Source organism: Oncorhynchus gorbuscha, linkage group LG23 (assembly GCF_021184085.1).
Source record: "Oncorhynchus gorbuscha isolate QuinsamMale2020 ecotype Even-year linkage group LG23, OgorEven_v1.0, whole genome shotgun sequence".
Taxonomy (NCBI): domain Eukaryota; kingdom Metazoa; phylum Chordata; class Actinopteri; order Salmoniformes; family Salmonidae; genus Oncorhynchus; species Oncorhynchus gorbuscha.
The window spans coordinates 17926408-17953773 of NC_060195.1; the positions used below are offsets into that span (position 1 = coordinate 17926408).

At 47.1% G+C, this 27366-nt stretch overlaps 1 protein-coding gene across 4 annotated transcripts in view; it reads right to left on the minus strand.

Moving 5' to 3' along the window:
* Positions 1 to 27366, minus strand: part of LOC124011079 (glutamate receptor 1-like) — a 212587-nt gene that overhangs the window by 154155 nt on the left and 31066 nt on the right. For all 4 annotated transcript variants that reach the window (XM_046324069.1, XM_046324066.1, XM_046324067.1 and 1 more), the window contains exon 3: positions 2552 to 2791. In XM_046324069.1, the coding sequence (XP_046180025.1) occupies positions 2552 to 2791 (240 nt within the window). The remainder of the gene's footprint in view (positions 1 to 2551; positions 2792 to 27366) is intronic.

Here is a 27366-nt window from a genome sequence, read left to right on the forward strand (position 1 = left end):
CACATACAAACACACAAACCCACACAACAACATACAAACAGCAGAAGGGATCATTGGACATGAGTAGTTGCTCTAACTATCATGGCTACTATGCATCACAAGGACCAATCACCTCTGTCACAGTCCTGTTATGTGTCCAGCCAGACTGTCAGAGTGACAGTTTACCAAGGTCTCACAGTTGGCATTTATCTGGCTTTATTTCAAAGAGTGTTACATCACTCAGCAGTCACAACACACACACACACACACACACACACACACACACACACACACACACACACACACACACACACACACACACACACACACACACACACACACACACACACACACACACACACACACACACACACACACACACACACACACACACACACACACACACACACACACACACAGCCAGCTTACGCAGATAGTTTTGTGTAGCTTGACAGTTATGCTCTGAAACACTAAACACCTTGGACAGATGGCACAGCATTATAGGTAGGCTAGAGGGGAGAGGAGGCGTGAGAGGGGGAGGGACGGAGGTAAAACACACCTGGTGTGAACAGGTGCATCATTTTTTTCTCTGGGTGTGTTTGCACTGAAAAGCAAGCCACTAAAACATGTGCTTTTCAAATACCCGGATACGGGCAGTGTGTACCGAAATTAGAGATGGTAGACACGTTCAACTCTCTCTTCCGTGTCATATATCATTATTTCTGTGTGAGTGTTGACTGTCCCTGTGTGACTCTCTTCTTCCTCTCTCAGTCTGTGTCTGGTCGATATGTCTGTGTGAGTGTTGACTGTCCCTGTGTGACTCTCTTATTCCTCTCTCAGTCTGTGTCTGGTCGATATGTCTGTGTGAGTGTTGACTGTCCCTGTGTGACTCTCTTCTTCCTCTCTCAGTCTGTGTCTGGTCGATATGTCTGTGTGACTCTCTTCTTCCTCTCTCAGTCTGTGTCTGGTCGATATGTCTGTGTGAGTGTTGACTGTCCCTGTGTGACTCTCTTCTGCCTCTCTCAGTCTGTGTCTGGACAGATATGTCTGTGTGACTCTCTTCTTCCTCTCTCAGTCTGTGTCTGGTCGATATGTCTGTGTGACTCTCTTCTTCCTCTCTCAGTCTGTGTCTGGTCGATATGTCTGTGTGAGTGTTGACTGTCCCTGTGTGACTCTCTTCTGCCTCTCTCAGTCTGTGTCTGGACAGATATGTCTGTGTGACTCTCTTCTTCCTCTCTCAGTCTGTGTCTGGTCGATATGTCTGTGTGGCTCTCTTCTTCCTCTCTCAGTCTGTGTCTGGTCGATATGTCTGTGTGACTCTCTTCTTCCTCTCTCAGTCTGTGTCTGGTCGATATGTCTGTGTGAGTGTTGACTGTCCCTGTGTAACTCTCTTCTTCCTCTCTCAGTCTGTGTCTGGTCGATATGTCTGTGTGAGTGTTGACTGTCCCTGTGTGACTCTCTTCTTCCTCTCTCAGTCTGTGTCTGGTCGATATGTCTGTGTGAGTGTTGACTGTCCCTGTGTGACTCTCTTCTTCCTCTCTCAGTCTGTGTCTGGTCGATATGTCTGTGTGAGTGTTGACTGTCCCTGTGTGACTCTCTTCTTCCTCTCTCAGTCTGTGTCTGGTCGATATGTCTGTGTGAGTCTCTTCTTCCTCTCTCAGTCTGTGTCTGGTCGATATGTCTGTGTGAGTGTTGACTGTCCCTGTGTGACTCTCTTCTGCCTCTCTCAGTCTGTGTCTGGTCGATATATCTGTGTGACTCTCTTCTTCCTCTCTCAGTCTGTGTCTGGTCGATATATCTGTGTGAGTGTTGACTTTCCATATGCAGGTGCTTCCTAGAGTCGTGGCTGTAAAGGCTTTTCATTGTGAAAGGACACAATGGCTACTCCTTACCCCTCCGCTGTCACCATGGCAATCAGTGAATGACTAACTGTGGTTGGTATGACGACTGATGTCTTGCACAAGACAAGACCTTTGAGTTGTGTTGTGTGCAGGAGGTGTGTATTGTGTGTATGTGTGTGTGTCCAAAGTTCTCTAGCGAGCAGCTTTTACAGATTCATGTTCCATTTCTAAAGCTATTCCTGCAACTCACCTGGAACGTCATACCCTGTGACCCAGCGATCCTACCAGACCTCCAGTAACTCCCCCGTCTATTAGCCTGGATAGTCAGCTGAATATCACTCTGTTTCACAACCGTGTCACTGGGTCTCCTTGACAAGCTTGACAAACCAGCCAGTGGTAGTGCTTTATGGTAATGTTGTGGTCCTCTGTAGCTCAGCAGGTACAGCTTGCAGTGCCAGGATAAGCGTATGCCTGTATGTTTCTGCTAAATGGCATATGTTCTGTTATGTCTTATATTTGTGCACCATTGTGATGTTGATATGCCCTTTTTACACTATAGGGCCAACCAGAACTCTACTGAGCTGGGACTGATATTTCCCTTTACATTGTCCTTTACAGCATGGTCCCAGCAACTATGTTGACAGAAGAACCAGGCCAACTGTACAGCTATTCATTCACATGCAGACACTATTCAATGAATACATAATTTGAGCTTTGACCCCTCTACTCACCAGAGTCAGAACTGTACATGTAGACGAACTTGGTCCATCCGTAGTGGTCTATGACCCCCACCAGAGTGTCCTGTAGCTCGGGTCTCAGCTGGATCACAAACTGGTTGGCCGTCTCGATGGGGAAGGAAGGCGTGACAAAACACACGTGCAGCGCCCCGCAGAACGACATCAGCATGTTGACCGTCTTCCTGTCGTAGAGGCCAATGATAGCATAGACACCTTTAGAGAACTGGGAACAGACTGGGGGCAAGGAGAGTGGGAAGACGGAGAGGGAGAGGGGGTGGTGAGAGAAAAGGAGAGACGGAGAGGAGGGGGGTGAGAGAAAAAGAGAGACGGAGAGGAGGGGGAGGGTGGAGGGAGAGGGAGGGCGAGGAGGAGGGAGAGGGGGAGGAGAGAGGGTGGGAGAGGAGGGGGAGGAGAGGAGTGAGGGAGGGAGGGAGGGAGGAGAGTGGGTAAGAGAGGAGGGGGGAGGGAGTGGGGATGAAGAGGGTGGGAGAGGAGGGGGAGAGAGGGAGGGGGAGGGGGAGAGGGAGGGGGAGGGGAGAGGGTGGGAGAGGAGGGGGAGAGAGGGAGGGGGAGGGGAGAGAAGGAGGGGGAGGGGAGAGATGACATTGTTAGACGTTCTCGTATTTAGATTCACATTTTCAAAACCTGTTGATTGAAAACATAATGTTACATTGCAAGATACATTCTGCAGATTAGGGTAACTGTAAGTACCATGGTAGCATGATGGGCATTCTGTCTACTGTGAGAGGTGGAACATGGTGTAGAATGGACATGAGGAGAGGAGAGATGAATCAATGCATCCCCTGGGTTCCACTGACATGTCAGCTGTGTTCATGACTCCCTGAGTCAATTATTCCACTGGGCTCTCTCAATTCAATTCAACGGGCTATATTGGCTTGGAAAACAAATCTTTACTATATCACATCTCTATCTCTGCTATCTCTGCTCTCTTTCTACTCCACTACATCACATCTCTATCTCTGCTATCTCTGCTCTCTTTCCACTACAGTACAACACATCTATATCTCTGCTATCTCTGCTCTCTTTCCACTACAGTACAACACATCTCTATCTCTGCTCTCTTTCCACTACAGTACAACACATCTCTATCTCTGCTCTCTTTCCACTACAGTACAACACATCTCTATCTCTGCTCTCTTTCCACTACACTACAACATATCTCTATCTCTGCTCTCTTTCCACTACAGTACAACACATCTCTATCTCTGCTCTCTTTCCACTACAGTACAACACATCTCTATCTCTGCTCTCTTTCCACTACAGTACAACACATCTCTATCTCTGCTATCTCTGCTCTCTTTCCACTACAGTACAACACATCTCTATCTCTGCTCTCTTTCCACTACAGTACAACACATCTCTATCTCTGCTCTCTTTCCACTACACTACAACATATCTCTATCTCTGCTCTCTTTCCACTACAGTACAACACATCTCTATCTCTGCTCTCTTTCCACTACACTACAACATATCTCTATCTCTGCTCTCTTTCCACTACAGTACAACACATCTCTATCTCTGCTCTCTTTCCACTACAGTACAACACATCTCTATCTCTGCTCTCTTTCCACTACAGTACAACACATCTCTATCTCTGCTCTCTTTCCACTACACTACAACATATCTCTATCTCTGCTCTCTTTCCACTACAGTACAACATATCTCTATCTCTGCTCTCTTTCCACTACAGTACAACACATCTCTATCTCTGCTATCTCTGCTCTCTTTCCACTACAGTACAACATATCTCTATCTCTGCTATCTTTCCACTACAGTACAACACATCTCTATCTCTGCTATCTCTGCTCTCTTTCCACTACAGTACAACACATCTCTATCTCTGCTATCTCTGCTCTCTTTCCACTACAGTACAACATATCTCTATCTCTGCTATCTTTCCACTACAGTACAACACATCTCTATCTCTGCTATCTCTGCTCTCTTTCCACTACAGTACAACACATCTCTATCTCCGCTATCTCTGCTCTCTTTCCGCTACAGTACAACATATCTCTAGCTCTGCTATCTCTGCTCTCTTTCCACTACACTACAACACATCTGTATCTCTGCTCTCTTTCCACTACAGTACAACACATCTGTATCTCTGCTCTCTTTCCACTACAGTACAACACATCTCTATCTCTGCTCTCTTTCCACTACAGTACAACACATCTCTATCTCTGCTCTCTTTCCACTACAGTACAACATATCTCTATCTCTGCTATCTTTCCACTACAGTACAACATATCTCTATCTCCGCTATCTCTGCTCTCTTTCCGCTACAGTACAACATATCTCTAGCTCTGCTATCTCTGCTCTCTTTCCACTACACTACAACATATCTGTATCTCTGCTCTCTTTCCACTACAGTACAACACATCTCTATCTCTGCTCTCTTTCCACTACAGTACAACACATCTCTATCTCTGCTCTCTTTCCACTACAGTACAACATATCTCTATCTCTGCTATCTCTGCTCTCTTTCCACTACACTACAACATATCTGTATCTCTGCTCTCTTTCCACTACAGTACAACACATCTCAATCTCTGCTATCTCTGCTCTCTTTCCACTACAGTACAACACATCTCTATCTCTGCTCTCTTTCCACTACAGTACAACACATCTCTATGTCTGCTATCTCTGCTCTCTTTCCACTACAGTACAACATATCTCTATGTCTGCTATCTCTGCTCTGGCAGTGTGCTGCTCTCTTTGCCCTCTCAGGTCTGGCCTGCTCTGGTCTGGTCTGGGACTGGGTGATTTTCTGCTACGCCTTGTCTGTGGGTAGGCCAGGACTCATGTGCCTCTGTATTCATCCAACAGATTGAGTCTCCAGCCTGTTCAACCTGTTCGAAGCCTAGGGCCAGATTATCGAGAGGAAAGGGAGCAAGGAGAGGGTCCAGGGGGAGGGGCCAAGAGAGGGAGTGGAGGGAACAGACAGAGATGGCCGCAATTAGTAGGCCTGCCCATCTGTAGAAAGAACAGCATTCTCCAGGCCACGTGTGTGTGTGTGTGTGTGTGTGTGTGTGTGTGTGTGTGTGTGTGTGTGTGTGTGTGTGTGTGTGTGTGTGTGTGTGTGTGTGTGTGTGTGTGTGTGTGTGTGTGTGTGTGTGTGTGTGTGTGTGTGTGTGTGTGTGTGTGTGTGTGTGTGTGTGTGTGTGTGTGTGTGTGTGTGTGTGTGTCTTCCAAATGCATGGTGACTCACCCTACGTGGAGCGCTCCCTGAAATAGACTAGCCTACTTGCACCTGGATACTCAGCAACAGTAACAGATGACTCCCATGGTCACACTGAAAAAGTACACTAGTACACCTGATGCTCTGCTATTAATTCCCTCCCTCTTGTAAATGTCATGTTTCTACTGCCATTTTGTAAGGCAAGATAACTGCACCACCACCTCAACAGAAAGCCAATGGAAGACTTGGTTTCACCATTCAACCATTCACACTCTTCATCTCTTCTGGTATGATGACCTGATAAGCCAGCTATAATAAATCCTCCATATTGATATGATCAGTGACCGTCTAGTTATGGAGCTTAGAGACAGCAGGACCAGTACAAACCCTTAGAGACAGCAGGGCCAGTACAAACCCTTAGAGACAGCAGGACCAGTACAAACCCTTAGAGACAGCAGGGCCAGTACAAACCCTTAGAGACAGCAGGACCAGTACAAACCCTTAGAGACAGCAGGGCCAGTACAAACCCTTAGAGACAGCAGGGCCAGTACAAACCCTTAGAGACAGCAGGGCCAGGACAACCCCTTAGGGACAGCAGGACCAGTACAAACCCTTAGAGACAGCAGGGCCAGTAGAAACCCTTAGAGACAGCAGGGCCAGTACAAACTCTTAGAAACAGCAGGACCAGTACAGTACCAAACCCTTAGAGACAGCAGGGCCAGTACAACGCCTTAGAGACAGCAGGACCAGTACAAACCCTTAGAGACAGCAGGACCAGTACAAACCCATAGAGACAGCAGGACCAGTACAGTACCAAACCCTTAGAGACAGCAGGGCCAGTACAACGCCTTAGAGACAGCAGGACCAGTACAAACCCTTAGAGACAGCAGGACCAGTACAAACCCTTAGAGACAGCAGGACCAGTACAACGCCTTAGAGACAGCAGGACAAGTACAACGCCTTAGAGACAGCAGAACCAGTACAACGCCTTAGAGACAGCAGGACCAGTACAGTAACAAACCCTTAGCGACAGCAGGACCCGTACAAACCCTTAGAGACAGCAGGACCAGTACAAACCCTTAGAGACAGCAGGACCAGTACAAACCCTTAGAGACAGCAGGGCCAGTACAAACCCTTAGAGACAGCAGGACCAGTACAAACCCTTAGAGACAGCAGGACCCGTACAAACCCTTAGAGACAGCAGGACCAGTACAGTACCAAACCCTTAGAGACAGCAGGACCAGTACAAACCCTTAGAGACAGCAGGGCCAGTACAAACCCTTAGAGACAGCAGGACCAGTACAAACCCTTAGAGACTGCAGGGCCAGTACAAACCCTTAGAGACAGCAGGACCAGTACAAACCCTTAGAGACAGCAGGACCAGTACAGTAACAAACCCTTAGAGACAGCAGGACCAGTACAAACCCTTACAGACAGCAGGGCCAGTACAGTACCAAACCCTTAGAGACAGCAGGACCAGTACAAACCCTTAGAGACAGCAGGACCAGTACAGTACCAAACCCTTAGAGACAGCAGGACCAGTACAGTACCAAACCCTTAGCGACAGCAGGACCAGTACAAACCCTTAGAGACAGCAGGACCAGTACAAACCCTTAGAGACAGCAGGACCAGTACAGTACCAAACCCTTAGAGACAGCAGGACCAGTACAGTACCAAACCCTTAGAGACAGCAGGACCAGTACAAACCCTTAGAGACAGCAGGACCAGTACAAACCCTTAGAGACAGCAGGACCAGTACAAACCCTTAGAGACAGCAGGACCAGTACAGTACCAAACCCTTAGAGACTGCAGGACCTGTACAAACCCTTAGAGGCAGCAGGACCAGTACAGTACCAAACCCTTCTCCTCCCTCATTACCCAGTGTTCGTTTGACAGGGAGAAAACTGCTAAGTGTCAGAGCAGGCCCTGGTTTTATGTCTGTCCTGTTAGTGTAACTCTGGGTGGAGGATGACAGGAATGGTCAGAGACTCAGGGACCCACAGAGTTACTAAAGACCCTTAACATCTGTTCATCTGTCCACTCTGGCTGGCACAGGGTCCTCTCTTCTCTTTTTTACTTTCTCCTCTCCTCCAACACTCGATCATCCACTTCTCCTCTCGTTTCGTCTCTTCCCCTCAACCACTCAATCATCCATTTCTCTCTTCTCGTTTCTTCTCCTCTCCTCCAACACTCGATCATCCACATCTCTCGTTTCGTCTACTCTCCTCCAACACTCGATCATCCACATCTCTCGTTTCGTCTCCTCTCCTCCACCACTCGATCATCCACTTCTCTCCTCTCGTTTCGTCTCCTCCACTCTCTCCCCACCTCTCTGCTATCCTTTCTTCTCCTCTCCTCTCCTTTCCCTGTCCCCCTCCTCTTGTCCCACCTCTCTTCAGTCCCTCCCAGTATGTCCATCTAGTGCCTCTCCTCCCTCTGCCCCCTGTCTAAGCTCTCCTTCCTGAGGATAGTTCCACATCCCATGAGGTCTTTCATCTTGTGTTTGGTGAGGCATGCTGATGGAGGATAATCTGTTGCAATAGAGCTGAATACCATCGAACCCTACAGTACGGAGAACAGAGAGGTGGGAACTACTGTTTATACCATAGAACCAGAGGATCAGTGAGAATACTGTATTATACCATAGTAGAGTAAAGAGAACAGTAGAGTATTTTACCATAGATTAAAGAGAACAGCAGAGTATTATACCATAGTAGAGTAAAGAGAACAGTGGAGTATTTTACCATAGATTAAAGAGAACAGCAGAGTATTATACCATAGTAGAGTAAAGAGAACAGTGGAGTATTATACTATAGAGTAGAGAACAGCAGAGTATTATACCATAGAGTAAAGAGAACAGCAGAGTATTATACCATAGTAGAGTAAAGATAACAGTGGAGTATTATACTATAGAGTAAAGAGAACAGCAGAGTATTATACCATAGAGTAAAGAGAACAGCAGAGTATTATACCACAGTAGAGTAAAGAGAACAGTGGAGTATTATACTATAGAGTAAAGATAACAGTGGAGTATTGTACTATAGAGTAAAGAGAACAGCAGAGTATTATACCATAGAGTAAAGAGAACAGTGGAGTATTGTACTATAGAGTAAAGAGAACAGCAGAGTATTATACCATAGAGTAAAGAGAACAGTGGAGTATTATACCATAGTAGAGTAAAGAGAACAGTGGAGTATTATACCATAGTAGAGTAAAGAGAACAGCAGAGCATTATACCATAGTAGAGTAAAGAGAACAGTGGAGTATTATACTATAGAGTAAAGAGAACAGTGGAGTATTATACCATAGTAGAGTAAAGAGAACAGTGGAGTATTATACCATAGTAGAGTAAAGAGAACAGCAGAGCATTATACCATAGTAGAGTAAAGAGAACAGTGTAGTATTATACCATAGAGTAAAGAGAACAGTGGAGTATTATACCATAGTAGAGTAAAGAGAACAGTAAAGTATTATTCCATAGTGTAAAGAGAACAGTGGAGTATTATACTATAGAGTAAAGAGAACAGTGGAGTATTATACCATAGAGTAAAGAGAACAGCATAGTACTGGACTATATAGTAAAGAGAACAGCAGAGTACTGGACTATAGAGTAAAGAGAACAGTGGAGAACTGGACTATAGAGTAAAGAGAACAGCATAGTACTGGACTATAGAGTAAAGAGAACAGCACAGTACTGGACTATAGAGTAAAGAGAACAGTGGAGTACTGGACTATAGAGTAAAGAGAACAGCATAGTACTGGACTATAGAGTAAAGAGAACAGTGGAGAACTGGACTATAGAGTAAAGAGAACAGCATAGTACTGGACTATAGAGTAAAGAGAACAGCACAGTACTGGACTATAGAGTAAAGAGAACAGCACAGTACTGGACTATAGAGTAAAGAGAACAGTGGAGAACTGGACTATAGAGTAAAGAGAACAGTGGAGAACTGGACTATAGAGTAAAGAGAACAGTGGAGAACTGGACTATAGAGTAAAGAGAACAGTGGAGAACTGGACTATAGTGTACAGAGAACAGCATAGTACTGGAATATAGAGTAAAGAGAACAGCACAGTACTGGACTATAGAGTAAAGAGAACAGTGGAGTACTGGACTATAGAGTAAAGAGAACAGCACAGTACTGGACTATAGAGTAAAGAGAACAGCACAGTACTGGACTATAGAGTAAAGAGAACAGCACAGTACTGGACTATAGAGTAAAGAGAACAGTGGAGAACTGGACTATAGTGTAAAGAGAACAGCACAGTACTGGACTATAGAGTAAAGAGAACAGCACAGTACTGGACTATAGAGTAAAGAGAACAGTGGAGTACTGGACTATAGAGTAAAGAGAACAGCATAGTACTGGACTATAGAGTAAAGAGAACAGCACAGTACTGGACTATAGAGTAAAGAGAACAGCACAGTACTGGACTATAGAGTAAAAAGAACAGCATAGTACTGGACTATAGAGTAAAGAGAACAGCACAGTACTGGACTATAGAGTAAAGAGAACAGTGGAGTACTGGACTATAGAGTAAAGAGAACAGCACAGTACTGGACTACAGAGTAAAGAGAACAGCACAGTACTGGACTATAGAGTAAAGAGAACAGCACAGTACTGGACTATAGAGTAAAGAGAACAATGGAGTACTGGACTATAGTGTAAAGAGAACAGTGGAGTACTGGACTATAGAGTAAAGAGAACAGCACAGTACTGGACTATAGAGTAAAGAGAACAGCACAGTACTGGACTATAGAGTAAAGAGAACAGCACAGTACTGGACTATAGAGTAAAGAGAACAGCATAGTACTGGACTATAGAGTAAAGAGAACAGCACAGTACTGGACTATAGAGTAAAGAGAACAGTGGAGAACTGGACTATAGTGTAAAGAGAACAGCATAGTACTGGACTATAGAGTAAAGAGAACAGTGGAGAACTGGACTATAGAGTAAAGAGAACAGCATAGTACTGGACTATAGAGTAAAGAGAACAGCACAGTACATGACTATAGAGTAAAGAGAACAGTGGAGTACTGGACTATAGTGTAAAGAGAACAGTGGAGAACTGGACTATAGAGTAAAGAGAACAGCATAGTACTGGACTATAGAGTAAAGAGAACAGTGGAGTACTGGACTATAGTGTAAAGAGAACAGTGGAGAACTGGACTATAGAGTAAAGAGAACAGTGGAGAACTGGACTATAGAGTAAAGAGAACAGTGGAGTACTGGAATATAGCAGGCTCCAGAACAAAATGCCATTATAGATTATTACTATATTATGATCCTTATTATTATTCATATTCTAATGATTAAATGTGTCGTAGCTATTATTCTTATAATAGAGTAAACCCAGGCTACCTAAATACGGTTCCCAATCAAAGATGAGAATCACCTGACTCTGATTGAGAACCGCCTCAGGCAGCCAAGCCCATACAACACCCCTACTCAGCCGCAATCCCAATAACCACAAAACCCCAATACGAAATACAACAAAACAAACCCATGTCACACCCTGGCCTGACCAAACAATCAACGAAAACACAAAACACTAAGACCAAGGCGTGACAGAACCCCCCCCCCCCCTACGTTGCGGACTCCCGGACGCACCTCAAAACCATAGGGAGGGTCCGGGTGGGCGTCTGTCCATGGTGGCGGTTCCGGCTCAGGACGTGGACCCCAATCCATTAATGTCCTAGTTCCTCCCCTTCGCGTCCTGGGATAATCCACCCTCGCCGCCGACCATGGCCTAATAGTCCTCACCCAAAACCCCACAGAACTGAGGAGCAGCTCGTGACTGAGGGGCATCTCGAGACTTAGGGACAGCTCGGGACTGGGGGGCAGCTCGGGACTGAGGGGCAGCTCGGGACTGAGGGGCAGCTCGGGATTGAGGCAGCTCGGGACTGAGGGGAAGCTCGGAACTGAGGGGCAGCTCGGGACTGAGGGGCAGCTCGTGACTGAGGGGCAGCTCGGGACTGAGGAGCAGCTCGAGACTGAGGGTCAGCCCGGGACTGTGGGGCAGCCCGGGACTGAGGAGCAGCCCGGAACTGAGGGGAAGCTCAGTACTGAGAGAAAGCCCAGTACTGAGAGGAAGCCCAGTACTGAGAGGAAGCTCAGTACTGAGATGAAGCTCAGGCAGGTAGTAGGCTCCGGTAGATCCTGGCTGGCTGGCGGATCTGGAAGATTCTGGTTGACTAGCAGATCTGGAAGAGACTGGTTGACTGGCAGATCTGGAAGAGACTGGTTGACTGGCAGATCTGGAAGAGACTGGTTGACTGGCGGATCTAGCTGCTCTATGCAGACTGACAGCTCCTTGCTGACTGACAGCTCTGGCTGCTCCATGCAGGCTGACAACTCCTTGCAGACTGACAGCTCCTTGCAGACTGGCAGCTCTGGCTGCTTCATGCAGACTGAAAGCTCTGGCTGCTTCGAACAGACTGACAGCTCTGACTGCTCCATGCAGGTGTGTGTGTGTGTGTGTGTGTGTGTGTGTGTGTGTGTGTGTGTGTGTGTGTGTGTGTGTGTGTGTGTGTGTGTGTGTGTGTGTGTGTGTGTGTGTGTGTGTGTGTGTGTGTGTGTGTGTGTGTGTGTGTGTGTGTGTGTGTGTGTGTGTGCGTGGGCGTGTGTGTGTGTGTGTGTTCATGTTTCTACACTGTTCCATAAGTATCCTTTTCAAAGTCCATGATCTGTATCTGTGTCCCTCTGTGTGTCCCTCTGTGTGTGCCTCTGTCTCTCTGTGTGTCTATCTGTGTGTCTCTCTGTGTGTCTCTCTGTGTGTGCCTCTGTGTGTCCCTCTGTGTGTCTCTCTGTGTGTGCCTCTGTCTCCCTGTGTGTCCCTCTGTGTGTCTCTCTGTGTGTCTCTCTGGGTGTGCCTCTGTGTGTCTATATGTGTGTCTATCTGTGTGTCTCTCTGTGTGTCTCTCTGTGTGTGCCTCTGGGTGTCCCTCTGTGTGTCTCTCTGTGTGTGCATCTGTCTCCCTGTGTGTCTCTCTGTGTGTCCCTCTGTGTGTCCCTCTGTGTCTCCCTGTGTGTCTCTCTGTGTGTCTCTCTGTGTGTGCCTCTGTGTGTCCCTCTGTGTGTCCCTCTGTGTGTGCCTCTGTGTCTCCCTGTGTGTCTCTCTGTGTGTCTCTCTGTGTGTCTCTCTGGGTGTGCCTCTGTGTGTCTATCTGTGTGTCCCTCTGTGTGTCCCTCTGTGTCTCCCTGTGTGTCTCTCTGTGTGTCTCTCTGTGTGTGCCTCTGGGTGTGCCTCTGTGTGTCTCTCTGTGTGTCCCTCTGTGTCTCCCTGTGTGTCTCTCTGTGTGTCTCTCTGTGTGTGCCTCTGGGTGTGCCTCTGTGTGTCCCTCTGTGTCTCCCTGTGTGTCTCTCTGTGTGTCTCTCTGTGTCTCCCTGTGTGTCCCTCTGTGTGTCTCTCTGTGTGTCTCTCTGTGTGTCCCTCGTTGTTTCTCTCTGTGTGTCTCTCTGTGTCTCCCTGTGTGTCTGTGGCTGGTAGCAAATCAAAAACGCAGATCAATACAGTATAATTGTGAGGTGCAACATTGAACAGCAACATTGCAATATAAAACCCAGCAGCATGTCTTTTCAGCCAGAGTCTATCCACAAGGTTTACTCACGGCTCCTAGCTCACGCACACCATAGTACGACAAACAATCAACCTTGCTGGATGTGTGTAAAACAGCCAATGTCACCTCTGAACCACAGGACCAAAGCTATTTTACAGAGCCAAATGCAAGCAATAGGGCTGTTTCTCCCTTGCATAATCCTTGGAAGAGGGAACACGCACACACACAAACAAAAGGCTTAAAAGTATGTTCATCCTACCTGCGTTAATGCATGAAGAACTATGTTAATTTATGTCTGATACATGAGTAGCCTCGATGAGCACTGACTTACGTTGTGAAATGAGCATGTTCAAAGCAGTGTCACATAATGAGGCTAGATATTTTTTATATAATGATTCAGTATGGTAGTTGTGTAGTTGTGTTTCATCTCTAGACTCCATCCAGTCACTCTGTGTGTAGGCTAGCTGCAGTGTGTATGTGCGTGTGTGTGTCCCAACTAGGAGCAGTGATCCAATGACAACATCACCAGAGGGTTTTTACAGTCACATCTCAACACCAATAGGGTTAAAAGTCACGTCTCAACACCAGTAGGGTTAACTTCTTGGTGACAGGGGGAAGTATTTTCATGTCCGGATGAAATGCATGACCAAATTCAACTGCCTGCTACTCATCCCCAGAAGATAAGATATGCATGCTATTAGTAGATATGGATGGAAAACACTCGGAAGTTTCTACAACTGTTTGAATCATGCCTGTGAGTATAACAGAACTTATTTAGCAGGCGAAACCCCGAGGACAAACCATTCAGATTTATTATTTTGAGGTCACTCTCTTTTCAATGGGTTTTCATTGGGAATCCAGATTTCTAAGGGACCTTCTTCCAGTTCCAATCGCTTCCACTGGATGTCAGCAGTCTTTAGAAATTGGTTGAGGTTATTTCTTTGTGTAATGAAGAAGTATGGCCATCTTGAACGAGGGTCACTTGAAGTGTACTGTTAGATAGAGGCGCGTGACCAGAAAGGTAGCATCAGTTTGTTTTCTTCCTGTATTGAACATAGATCATCCCGTCTTCAACTTTATTGATTATTTCTGTTAAAAAATACCTAAAGTTGTATTACAAAAGTAGTTTGAAATGTTTTGGCAAAGTTTACAGGTAACGTTTGAGATATTTTGTAGTCACGTTGCGCAAGTTGGAACCGGTGTTTTTCTGGATAAACGCACTAAAATAAATGGACATTTTGGATATATATCGACGGAATTCATTGAACAAAAGGACCATTTGTGATGTTTATGGGACATATTGAAGTGCCAACAAAAGAAGCTCGTCAAAGGTAAGGCATGAATTATATTTTTATTTCTGCGTTTTGTGTCGCGCCTGCAGGATTGAAATATGGTTTCTCTCTTTGTTTACGGAGGTGCTATCGTCAGATAATAGCATCGTTTGCTTTCGCCGAAAAGCCTTTTTGAAATCTGACATGTTGGCTGGATTCACAACAAGTGTAGCTTTAATTTTCGATCTTGCATGTGTGATTTATATAGTATTTCATTTGAATTTGGCACTCTGCATTTTCCTGGCTTTTGGCCAGGTGGGACACTAGCGTCCCACATATCCCAGAGAGGTTAAAGGTTACATCTCAACACCAGTAGGGTTAAAGGTCACATCTCAACACCAGTAGGGTTAAAGGTCACATCTCAACACCAGTAGGGTTAAAGCTTTATCTCCCTCCAAACTCCTCTCTCTCCTCATCTCCCTCCAACCTCTCTCTCTCTCTCTCTCCCTCCAACCTCTCTCTCTCTCTCTCTCTCTCTCTCTCTCTCTCTCTCTCTCTCTCTCTCTCTCTCTCTCTCTCTCTCTCTCTCTCTCTCTCTCTCTCTCTCTCTCTCTCTCTCTCTCTCTCTCTCTCTCTCTCTCTCTCTCTCTCTCCAACCTCCTCTCTCTCTCTCTCTCTCTCTCTCTCCAACCTCTCTCTCTCTCTCCTCTCTCTCTCTCTCTCTCTCTCTCTCTCTCTCTCTCTCTCTCTCTCTCTCTCTCCTCTCTCTCTCTCTCTCTCTGACTTACACATTGCTCTGATTCTGTCCACCTCAGCCTGTTAGCACAAGGAGAACGGATGTGAGCTGTAGGTGTGTGTGTGTGTGTGTGTGTGTGTGTGTGTGTGTGTGTGTGTGTGTGTGTGTGTGTGTGTGTGTGTGTGTGTGTGTGTGTGTGTGTGTGTGTGTGTGTGTGTGTGTGTGTGTGTGTGTGTGTGTGTGTGTGTGTGTGTGTGTGTGTGTGTGTGTGTGTACATGTACAGTTGAAGTCGGAATTTTACATACACCTTAGTCATATACATTTAAACTCAGTTTTTCACAATTCCTGACATTTAATCCTAGTAAACATTCCCTGTCTTAGGTTAGTTAGGATCACCACTTTACTTTAAGAATGTGAAATGTCAGAATAATAGTAGAGAGAATGATTTATTTCTGTGTTTACTTATTTTATCACATTCCCAGTGGGTCAGAAGTTTACATACACTCAATTAGTATTTTGTAGCATTGCCTTTAAATTATTTAACTTGGGTCAAACGTTTCGGGTGGCCTTCCACAAGCTTCCCACAATAAGTTAGGTGAATTTTGGCCCATTCCTCCTGACAGAGCTGGTGTAACTCAGTCAGGTTTGTAGGCCTCCTTGCTCGCACACGCTTTTTCAGTTCTGCCAACAAATTTTCTATGGGATTGAGGTCAGGGCTTTGTGATGGCCACTCCAATACCTTGACTTTGTTGTCTTTAAGCCATTTTGCCACAACTTTGGAAGTATGCTTGGGGTCATTGTCCATTTGGAAGACCCATTTGCGACAAAGCTTTAACTTCATGACTGATGTCTTGAGATGTTGCCATCTATTTTATGAAGTGCACCAGTCCCTCCTGCAGCAAAGCACCCCAACATGATGCTGCCACCCCCGTGCTTCATGGTTGGTATGGTGTTCTTCGGCTTGCAAGCCTCCCCCTTTTTCCTCCAAACATAACGATGGTCATTATGGCCAAACAGTTCTATTTTTGTTTCATCAGACCAGAGGACATTTCTCGAAAAGGTATGATCATTGTCACCATGTGCAGTTGCAAACCGTAGTCTGACTTTTTTATGGTGGTTTTGGAGCAGTGGCTTCTTCCTTGCTAAGTGGCCTTTCAGGTTATGTCAATATAGGACTCATTCTACTGTGGATATAGATACTTTTGTACCTGTGTCCTTCAGCATCTTCACAAGGTCCTTTGCTGTTGTTCTGGGATTGATTTGCACTTTTCGCACCAAAGTATGTTCATCTCTAGGAGACAGAACGCATCTCCTTCCTGAGTGGTATGACGGCTGCGTGGTTCCATGGTGTTTATACTTGCATACTATTGTTTGTACAGATAAACATGGTACCTTCAGGCATTTGTAAATTGCTCCAAGGGATGAACCAGACTTGTGGAGGTTTACAATTTTTTTCTGAGGTCTTGGCTGATTTCATTTGATTTGCCCATGATGTCAAGCAAAGAGGCACTGAGTTTGGAGGTAGGCCTTGAAATACATCCACGGGTACACCACCAATTGACTCAAATGATGTCGATTAGCCTATCAGAAGCTTTTAAAGCCATGACATAATTTTCTGGAATTTTCCAAGCTATTTAAAGTCACAGTCAACTTAGTGTATGTAAACCTCTGACCCACTGGAATTGTGATACAGTGAATTATAAGTGAAATTATCTGTCTGTAAACAATAGCTGTTAAAACTACTTCTGTCATGCACAAAGTAGGTGACCTAACCGACTTGCCAAAACTATAGTTTGTTAACAAGAAATTTGTGGAGTGGTTGAAAAACGAGTTTTAATGACTCCAACCTAAATGTATGTAAACTTCCAACTTCAACTGTATGTGTGCGTGAGTGCGTGCGTGTGTCACTGTATGTGAGTGCGTGCGTGTGTCACTGTGTGCGTGAGTGCGTGCCTGTGTCACTGTACGTGAGTGCGTGCGTGTGTCACTCTGTGCGTGAGTGCGTGCGTGTGTCACTGTATGTGAGTGCGTGCGTGTGTCACTCTGTGCGTGAGTGCGTGCGTGTGTCACTGTATGTGAGTGCGTGCGTGTGTCACTCTGTGCGTGAGTGCGTGCGTGTGTCACTGTATGTGAGTGCGTGCGTGTGTCACTCTGTGCATGAGTGCGTGCGTGTGTCACTGTATGTGAGTGCGTGCGTGTGTCACTGTATGTGAGTGCGTGGGTGTGTCACTCTGTGCGTGAGTGCGTGCGTGTGTCACTGTATATGAGTGCGTGCGTGTGTCACTCTGTGCGTGAGTGCGTGCGTGTGTCACTGTATGTGAGTGCGTGCGTGTGTCACTCTGTGCGTGAGTGCGTGCATGTGTCACTGTATGTGAGTGCGTGCGTGTGTCACTCTGTGCGTGAGTGCGTGCGTGTGTCACTGTATGTGAGTGCGTGCATGTGTCACTCTGTGCGTGAGTGCGTGCGTGTGTCACTGTATGTGAGTGCGTGCGTGTGTCACTCTGTGCGTGAGTGCGTGCGTGTGTCACTGTATGTGAGTGCGTGCGTGTCACTGTATGTGAGTGCGTGCCTGTGTCACTCTGTGCGTGAGTGCGTGCGTGTGTCACTGTATGTGAGTGCGTGCGTGTGTCACTGTATGTGAGTGTGTGCGTGTGTCACTCTGTGCGTGTGTGTTTTCTAACTCAAAAAACCCAGGCAGAGGTAATTATCATCGATACATTCAAACATCATCAGCCACAGTTTACCCATAACAGCAGTAGATATAGGAGCTGTAGATATAGGAGCTGTAGATATAGGAGCTGTAGATAAAGGAGCTGTAGATCAAGGAGCTGTAGAAATAGGAGCTGTAGATATAGGAGCTGTAGATAAAGGAGCTGTAGAAATAGGAGCTGTAGATGAAGGAGCTGTAGATCAAGGAGCTGTAGATAAAGGAGCTGTAGATCAAGGAGCTGTAGATATAGTAGCTGTAGATAAAGGAGCTGTAGATGAAGGAGCTGTAGATAAAGTAGCTGTAGATAAAGGAGCTGTAGATGAAGGAGCTGTAGAAATAGGAGCTGTAGATATAGGAGCTGTAGATAAAGGAGCTGTAGATGAAGGAGCTGTAGAAATAGGAGCTGTAGATATAGGAGCTGTAGATAAAGGAGCTGTAGATGAAGGAGCTGTAGATGAAGGAGCTGTAGATGAAGGAGCTGTAGAAATAGGAGCTGTGGATATAGGAGCTGTAGATAAAGGAGCTGTAGAAATAGGAGCTGTAGATATAGGAGCTGTAGATAAAGGAGCTGTAGAAATAGGAGCTGTAGATATAGGAGCTGTAGATATAGGAGCTGTAGATTAGAGGTCGGCCAATTATGATTTTTCAACGCCGATACCGATACCGGACCAAAAACGGGCCGATGACGATTAATCGACCAATTTTTATTTATTCGTAATAATGACAATTACAACAATACTGAATGAACACTTATTTTAACTTGATATAATACATAAATAAAAATCGATTTAGCCTCAAATAAATAATGAAACATCTTCAATTTGGTTTAAATAATGCAAAAACAAAGTGTTAGAGGAGTAAAAGTGCAATATGTGCCATGTAAGAAAGCTCATGTTTGAGTTCCTTGCTGAGAACATGAGAACATATGAAAGTTGGTGGTTCCTTTTAACATGAGACTTCAATATTCCAAGGTAAGATGTTTTAGGTTGTAGTTAATATACACTGCTCAAAAAAATGAAGGGAACACTTAAACAACACAATGTAACTCCAAGTCAATCACACTTCTGTGAAATTGAACTGTCCACTTAGGAAGCAACACTGATTGACAATAAATGTCACATGCTGTTGTGCAGATGGAATAGACAACAGGTGGAAATTATAGGCAATTAGCAAGACACCCCCAATAAAGGAGTGGTTTTGCTATTATTGCTATTATTGTGCACCCCGCTAACTAGCTAGCCATTTCACATCGGTTACACCAGCCATTAGGCTGATAGGCTTGAAGTCATAAACAGCGCTGTGCTTGCAAAGAGCTGCTGGCAATACGCACGAAAGTGCTTTTTGAATGAATGCTTATGAGCCTGCTGCTGCCTACCACCGCTCAGTCAGACTGTTCTATCAAATCATAGACTTAATTATAACATAACACACAGAAATACGAGCATTTGGTCATTAATATAGTCAAACTCCGGAAACTACCATTTCGAAAACAAAATGTTTATTATTTCTGTGAAATACGGAACCGTTCGGTATTTTATCTAACGGGTGGCATCCTTAAGTCTAAATATTCTTATTACATTGCACAACCTTCAATGTTATGTCATAATTACATACCATTGTGGTAAATTAGTTCGCAATGAGCCAGGCTCCCCGAACTGTTGCATATACCCTGACTCTGTTTGCAATGAACGCAAGATAAGTGACACAATTCCACGTGGCTAATATTGCCTGCTAACCTGGATTTCTTTTAGGTAAATATGCAGGTTTAAAAATATACACTTCTGTGTATTGATATTAAGAAAAGCATTGGTGTTTATGGTTAGGTACAGTCGTCCAACGATTGTGCTTTTTTCGCAAATGTGCTTTTGTTAAATCATCCCTCAGCGTTGCATTGATTATATGCAACGCAGGACACGCTAGATAAACTAGTAACCATGTGTAGTTATAACTAGTGATTATGATTGATTGATTGTTTTTTACAAGATAAGTTTAATGCTAGCTAGCAATTTACCTTGGCTTCTACTGCATTCGCGTAACAGGCAGTCTCTGAGAGGCAGGTGGTTATAGCGTTGGACTAGTTAACTGTACGGTTGCAAGATTGGATCCCCTGAGCTGACAATGTGAAAATCTGTCGTTCTGCCCCTGAACAAGGCAGTTAACCCACTGTTCCTAGGCCGTCATTGAAAATAAGAATGTGTTCTTAACTGACTTGCCTGGTTAAATAAAGGTATAAATAAATAAAAAATTGGCAAAATCGGCGCCCAAAAATACAGATTTCCGATTGTTATGAAAACTTGAAATCGGCCCTAATTAATCGGCCATTCCGATTAATTGCTCGACCTCTACTGTAAATATAGGAGCTGTAGATATAGGAGCAGTAGTTATAGGAGCTGTAGATGAAGGAGCTGTAGATGAAGGAGCTGTAGATGAAGGAGCTGTAGATGAAGGCACTGATATACAAGAAATATACAACAGTGGTTATCAGCAGAATGTGTTGCAGAAACATAGCAGTATACGAAGCAGTGTGGCCCAAGAAATGTGTCAAGACAGCTGTATTAAGGCTCTTGTTTCTCTGTATGGGGGTGGTAGTACTTGGCTTTGCCTCGCTGCCTGCCTGCCCACCTCTCTGTCCTCCTCCCTCCCTCCCTCCCTGCCTGCCTGTCTCTCTGCCTGGGCGCACAGGCCCCCCACGCAACCATATGCCCCATGGAGAGAAACTCACCAGAGAGACTCGCTCAGTCTTCACTGGCGAACAATGCACGCAGCTTTTAGAGCAAAGAATTACAACTGAACAGCTTTAAAAGAGCAATATAACACTGCTTTACCTCTACTGCTCCCTCTGTGAGTTGGAGGGAGGTGGGGGTGAGTGGAGAGAGGGAGGGAGGGAGACAGAAATGACAGACAGGAGAAGACATAAGAGATAGAGCCAGAGACTCCGAGCAGGTTTCAGATCAGGACATCTGGGAACAGAACAGAAGAGAGAACACAGCTGTTGACCAACTAAAGGCCCTCAGATAAATGTCAAGGAGCTAAAGGACCACCCTGGGATTACGTTCTGCCAGGCTGTTACGTTCTCTGCCCTCACAGTAGAAAAAGAGACACACAGAGCCCCAGGCATTAGCCTGCACTACAGAGAGAGACAGAGAGAAAAGAGTGGAAACCTACCAAAAAAACTATTATGCAACAACAACTCTTCGATTATAATCACAGCCACATATATCTCCCCCCAAGCAGCCGTATATATCCCCCCCAAGCAGACACATCGATGGCTCTGAACGAACTTTATTTAACTCTTTGCAAACTGGAAACCATTTATCCGGAGGCTGCATTCATTGTAGCTGGGGATTTTAACAAAGCTAATCTGAAAACAAGACTCCCTAAATTTTATCAGCATATCGATTGCGCAACCAGGGGTGGTAAAACCTTGGATCATTGTTACTCTAACTTCCGCGACGCATATAAGGCCCTGCCCCGCCCCCCTTTCGGGAAAGCTGACCACGACTCCATTTTGCTGATCCCTGCCTACAGGCAGAAGCTAAAAAAAGAGGCTCCCACGCTGAGGTCTGTCCAACGCTGGTCAGACCAAGCTGACTCTACACTCCAAGACTGCTTCCATCACGTGGACTGGGACATGTTTCGTATTGCGTCAGATGAAAATATTGACGAATACACTGATTCGGTGTGCGAGTTCATTAGAACGTGCGTCGAAGATGTCGTTCCCATAGCAACGATAAAAACATTCCCAAACCAGAAACCGTGGATTGATGGCAGCATTCGCATGAAACTGAAACCGCGAACCACTGCTTTTAATCAGGGCAAGGTGTCTGGTAACATGTCCGAATATAAACAATGCAGCTATTCCCTCTCTGCAGATGACTTCGTCAACCATTTTGAAAAGAAGGTCGACGACGTCCGATCCTCGTTTGCTAAGTCAAACGACACCGCTGGTTCTGCTCACACTGCCCTACCCTGTGCTCTGACCTCATTCTCCCCTCTCTCTCCAGATGAAATCTCGCGTCTTGTGACGGCCGGCCGCCCAACAACCTGCCCGCTTGACCCTATCCCCTCCTCTCTTCTCCAGACCATTTCCGGAGACCTTCTCCCTTAACTCACCTCGCTCATCAACTCATCCCTGACCGCTGGCTACGTCCCTTCCGTCTTCAAGAGAGCGAGAGTTGCACCCCTTCTGAAAAAACCTACACTCGATCCCTCCGATGTCAACAACTACAGACCAGTATCCCTTCTTTCTTTTCTCTCCAAAACTCTTGAACGTGCCGTCCTTGGCCAGCTCTCCCGCTATCTCTCTCAGAATGACCTTCTTGATCAAAATCAGTCAGGTTTCAAGACTAGTCATTCAACTGAGACTGCTCTTCTCTGTATCACGGAGGCGCTCCGCACTGCTAAAGCTAACTCTCTCTCCTCTGCTCTCATCCTTCTAGACCTATCGGCTGCCTTCGATACTGTAAACCATCAGATCCTCCTCTCCACCCTCTCCGAGCCGGGCATCTCCGGCGCGGCCCAAGCTTGGATTGCGTCCTACCTGACAGGTCGCTCCTACCAGGTGGCGTGGCGAGAATCTGTCTCCTCACCACGCGCTCTCACCACTGGTGTCCCCCAGGGATCTGTTCTAGGCCCTCTCCTATTCTCGCTATACACCAAGTCACTTGGCTCTGTCATAACCTCACATGGTCTCTCCTATCATTGCTATGCAGACGACACACAATTAATCTTCTCCTTTCCCCCTTCTGATGACCAGGTGGCGAATCGCATCTCTGCATGTCTGGCAGACATATCAGTGTGGATGACGGATCACCACCTCAAGCTGAACCTCGGCAAGACGGAGCTGCTCTTCCTCCCGGGGAAGGACTGCCCGTTCCATGATCTCGCCATCACGGTTGACAACTCCATTGTGTCCTCCTCCCAGAGCGCTAAGAACCTTGGCGTGATCCTGGACAACACCCTGTCGTTCTCAACTAACATCAAGGCGGTGGCCCGTTCCTGTAGGTTCATGCTCTACAACATCCGCAGAGTACGACCCTGCCTCACACAGGAAGCGGCGCAGGTCCTAATCCAGGCACTTGTCATCTCCCGTCTGGATTACTGCAACTCGCTGTTGGCTGGGCTCCCTGCCTGTGCCATTAAACCCCTACAACTCATCCAGAACGCCGCAGCCCGTCTGGTGTTCAACCTTCCCAAGTTCTCTCATGTCACCCCGCTCCTCCGCTCTCTCCACTGGCTTCCAGTTGAAGCTCGCATCCGCTACAAGACCATGGTGCTTGCCTACGGAGCTGTGAGGGGAACGGCACCTCAGTACCTCCAGGCTCTGATCAGGCCCTACACCCAAACAAGGGCACTGTGTTCATCCACCTCTGGCCTGCTCGCCTCCCTACCACTGAGGAAGTACAGTTCCCGCTCAGCCCAGTCTAAACTGTTCGCTGCTCTGGCCCCCCAATGGTGGAACGAACTCCCTCACGACGCCAGGACAGCGGAGTCAATCACCACCTTCCGGAGACACCTGAAACCCCACCTCTTTAAGGAATACCTAGGATAGGATAAGTAATCCCTCTCACCCCCCCTTTAAGATTTAGATGCACTATTGTAAAGTGACTGTTCCACTGGATGTCATAAGGTGAATGCACCAATTTGTAAGTCGCTCTGGATAAGAGCGTCTGCTAAATGACTTAAACGTAAATGTAATGTTGTAGGTACAGGTAGACACATAATGACCGGCATTACCACAACACAGACAACTCTTGTTGTTAAGTCTGTGTACGCGTATGGCTGGAGACAGCCTGGCCCTGCCGAGCTGCATCGGCTAGAGAAGAGGTAAATCGGCAGACTTCAGAGGCTCTTGGAGGAACTCGGTGTAAACTCGAATGGCCCGGCAGGCCCGGCAGGTTCTGGAATCTCCATCGTAGTGCACCAGGGAAGGTAAGCGGGTTTCCCGGAAAACCAGGGTGACGGCGCTGCTACCAGCCGGGTTACAGAGGGGCTGGGAGGATACCGTCGTGGTAGGATGCCTAGTAGGCAACCTACACAATTTCTTCTGCAATGCATCCAATGCTAGGTCGTGACATTTGACCACGTTCTAGAACCTTCATTCAGACAGAGAAGCAACTCCTCATGCCTACCAATGGTGGCTCCTTGGAAGGAGATTGCGTTGTGGAGCTGGTCCAAGTCTGCTGGATCAGTCATGACCAGTTCGTACTATCACGTTTCAGGTAAGACCCAAATGCAGACTGTGTTGAAGTAACAATATTTATTACAGCAACAGGGGCAGGCAACTAGAATCTGAAGTCAAATGACTACTGTTTTCTGAAGATCTGGTGCTTCTGTCCCCAACCAAGGAGGACCTAAATCTATTGCACAGATTCTGTCAGACCTGGGCCATGACAGTAAATCTCAGTAAGACTAAAATAATAGTGTTCCAAAAAAGGTCCAGTTGCCACGACCACGAATACAAATTCCATCTAGACACCATTGCCCTAGAGCACACAAAAAACTATACCAATTAGGACCTGGCAAAAAATACTTTAATCAGTTAAAGAACCCATTGCCCTTTATGGTTGTGAGGTCTGGGGTCTGCTCATCAACCAATAATTCACAAATTGTGACAAACACCAAATTGAGTCTCTGCATACATAATTCTGCAAAAATATCCTCTGTGTACAATGTAAAACGCCAAATAATGCATGCAGAGCAAAATTAGGCCGAAACCCACTAATTATCAAAATCCAGGAAAGAGAAGTTGAATTCTACAACCAACTAAAAGGAAGCGGTTACAAATCTTCCATAACAAAGCCATCACCTAGAGAGATGAACCTGGAGAAAAGTCCCCTAAGCAAGCTGGTCCTGGAGCTCTGTTCACAAACACAAACAGACCCCACAGAGCCCCAGGACAGCAACACAATTAGACCCAACCAAATCATGAGAAAACAAAAAGATAATTACTTGACACATTGGAAAGAATTAACCAAAAAACAGCAAACTACAAACACCATTGTAAATACAACCCATATTTATGTTTATGTTGATTTATTTTCCCTTTTCACTCCCTGTCCTGTTGTCTCTCCCTCCCTGTCCTGTTGCCTCTCCCTCCCTGTCCTGTTGTCTCTCACTCCCTGTCCTGTTGTCTCTCCCTCCCTGTCCTGTTGTCTCTCACTCCCTGTCCTGTTGTCTCTCCCTCCCTGTCCTGTTGTCTCTCCCTCCCTGTCCTGTTGTCTCTCCCTCCCTGTCCTGTTGCCTCTCCCTCCCTGTCCTGTTGTCTCTCACTCCCTGTCCTGTTGTCTCTCTCTCCCTGTCCTGTTGTCTCTCCCTCCCTGTCCTGTTGTCTCTCTCTCCCTGTCCTGTTGTCTCTCTCTCCCTGTCCTGTTGTCTCTCCCTCCCTGTCCTGTTGTCTCTCCCTCCCTGTCCTGTTGCCTCTCCCTCCCTGTCCTGTTGTCTCTCACTCCCTGTCCTGTTGTCTCTCCCTCCCTGTCCTGTTGTCTCTCCCTCCCTGTCCTGTTGTCTCTCCCTCCCTGTCCTGTTGTCTCTCCCTCCCTGTCCTGTTGTCTCTCTCTCCCTGTCCTGTTGTCTCTCTCTCCCTGTCCTGTTGTCTCTCACTCCCTGTCCTGTTGTCTCTCTCTCCCTGTCCTGTTGTCTCTCCCTCCCTGTCCTGTTGCCTCTCCCTCCCTGTCCTGTTGTCTCTCACTCCCTGTCCTGTTGTCTCTCTCTCCCTGTCCTGTTGTCTCTCCCTCCCTGTCCTGTTGTCTCTCTCTCCCTGTCCTGTTGTCTCTCTCTCCCTGTCCTGTTGTCTATCCCTCCCTCCCTGTCCTGTTGTCTCTCTCTCCCTGTCCTGTTGTCTATCCCTCCCTCCCTGTCCTGTTATCTCTCCCTCCCTGTCCTGTTGTCTCTCCCTTCCTCCCTCCCTCCCTCCCTCCCTGTCCTGTTGTCTCTCACTCCCTGTCCTGTTATCTCTCCCTCCCTGTCCTGTTGTCTCTCCCTTCCTGTCCTGTTGTCTCTCTCTCCCTGTCCTGTTGTGTCTCTCCCTCCCTACCTGTCCTGCTGTCTCTCCCTCCCTCCCTCCCTCCCTCCCTCCCTCCCTCCCTCCCTCCCTCCCTCCCTCCCTCCCTCCCTCCCTCCCTGTCCTGTTGTCTCTCCTCTCCCTCCCCGTTCTGTTGTCTCTCCCTCCCTCCCTGTCCTGTTGTCTTTCCCTATCTCCCTCCCTGTCCTGTTGTCTCTCCCTCCATCCCTGTCCTGTTGTCCCTCCCTCCCTCCCCCCTCTCCTGTTGTCTCTCCCTCCCTCCCTGTCCTGTTGTCCCTCCCTCCCTCCCTGTCCTGTTGTCTTTCCCTCCCTCCCTGTCCTGTTGTCCCTCCCTCCCTCCCTGTCCTGTTGTCTCTCCCTCCCTCCCTGTCCTGTTGTCTCTCTCCTCTCCCTCCCTCCCTCCCTCCCTCCCTGTCCTGTTGTCTCTCCCTCCCTGTCCTGTTGTCTCTCCCTCCCTCCCTGTCCTGTTGTCCCTCCCTCCCTCCCGGTCCTGTGTTCTCTCCCTCCCTCCCTCCCTCCCTGTCCTGTTGTCTCTCCCTCCCTCCCTGTCCTGTTGTCCCTCCCTCCCTATCCTGTTGTCTTTCCCTCCCGCCCTGTCCTGTTGTCTCTCCCTCCCTCCCTGTCCTGTTGTCTCTCCCTCCCTCCCTCCCTGTCCTGTTGTCCCTCCCTCCCCGTTCTGTTGTCTCTCCCTCCCTCTCTCCCTGTCCTGTTGTCTTTCCCTCTCTCCATCCCTGTCCTGTTGTCTCTCCCTCCCTCCCTCCCTTTCCTATTGTCCTCCCTCCCTCCCTGTCCTGTTGTCCCTCCCTCCCTCCCTGTCCTGTTGTCTTTCCCTCCCTCCCTGTCCTGTTGTCCCTCCCTCCCTCCCTGTCCTGAAGTCTCTCCCTCCCTCCCTGTCCTGTTGTCTCTCCCTCCCTCCCTCCCTGTCCTGTTGTCTCTCCCTCTCTCCCTGTCCTGCCGTCTATCCATGCCAAACAGGTGAACCTGCTCTAGAAGAGGAGGGGGTAGAGGAAAATGAGGATGAGAGAGGAGAGGAAGAGGAGGAGGAGGAGGAGGAAGAGTGTGGTGGAGAGAGGGGAGGAAGAGACTGTACAGTGGGCTGTACAGTGATCTGTAATGTGGTCTGTACTGTGGTCTGTACTGTGGTCTGTAATGTGGTCTGTACTGTGGTCTATACTGTGGTCTGTACTGTGGTCGGTACTGTGGTCTGTACTGTGGTCTGTAATGTGGTCTGTACTGTGGTCTGTAATGTGGTCTGTACTGTGGTCTGTACTGTGGTCTGTAATGTGGTCAGTACTGTGGTCTGTAATG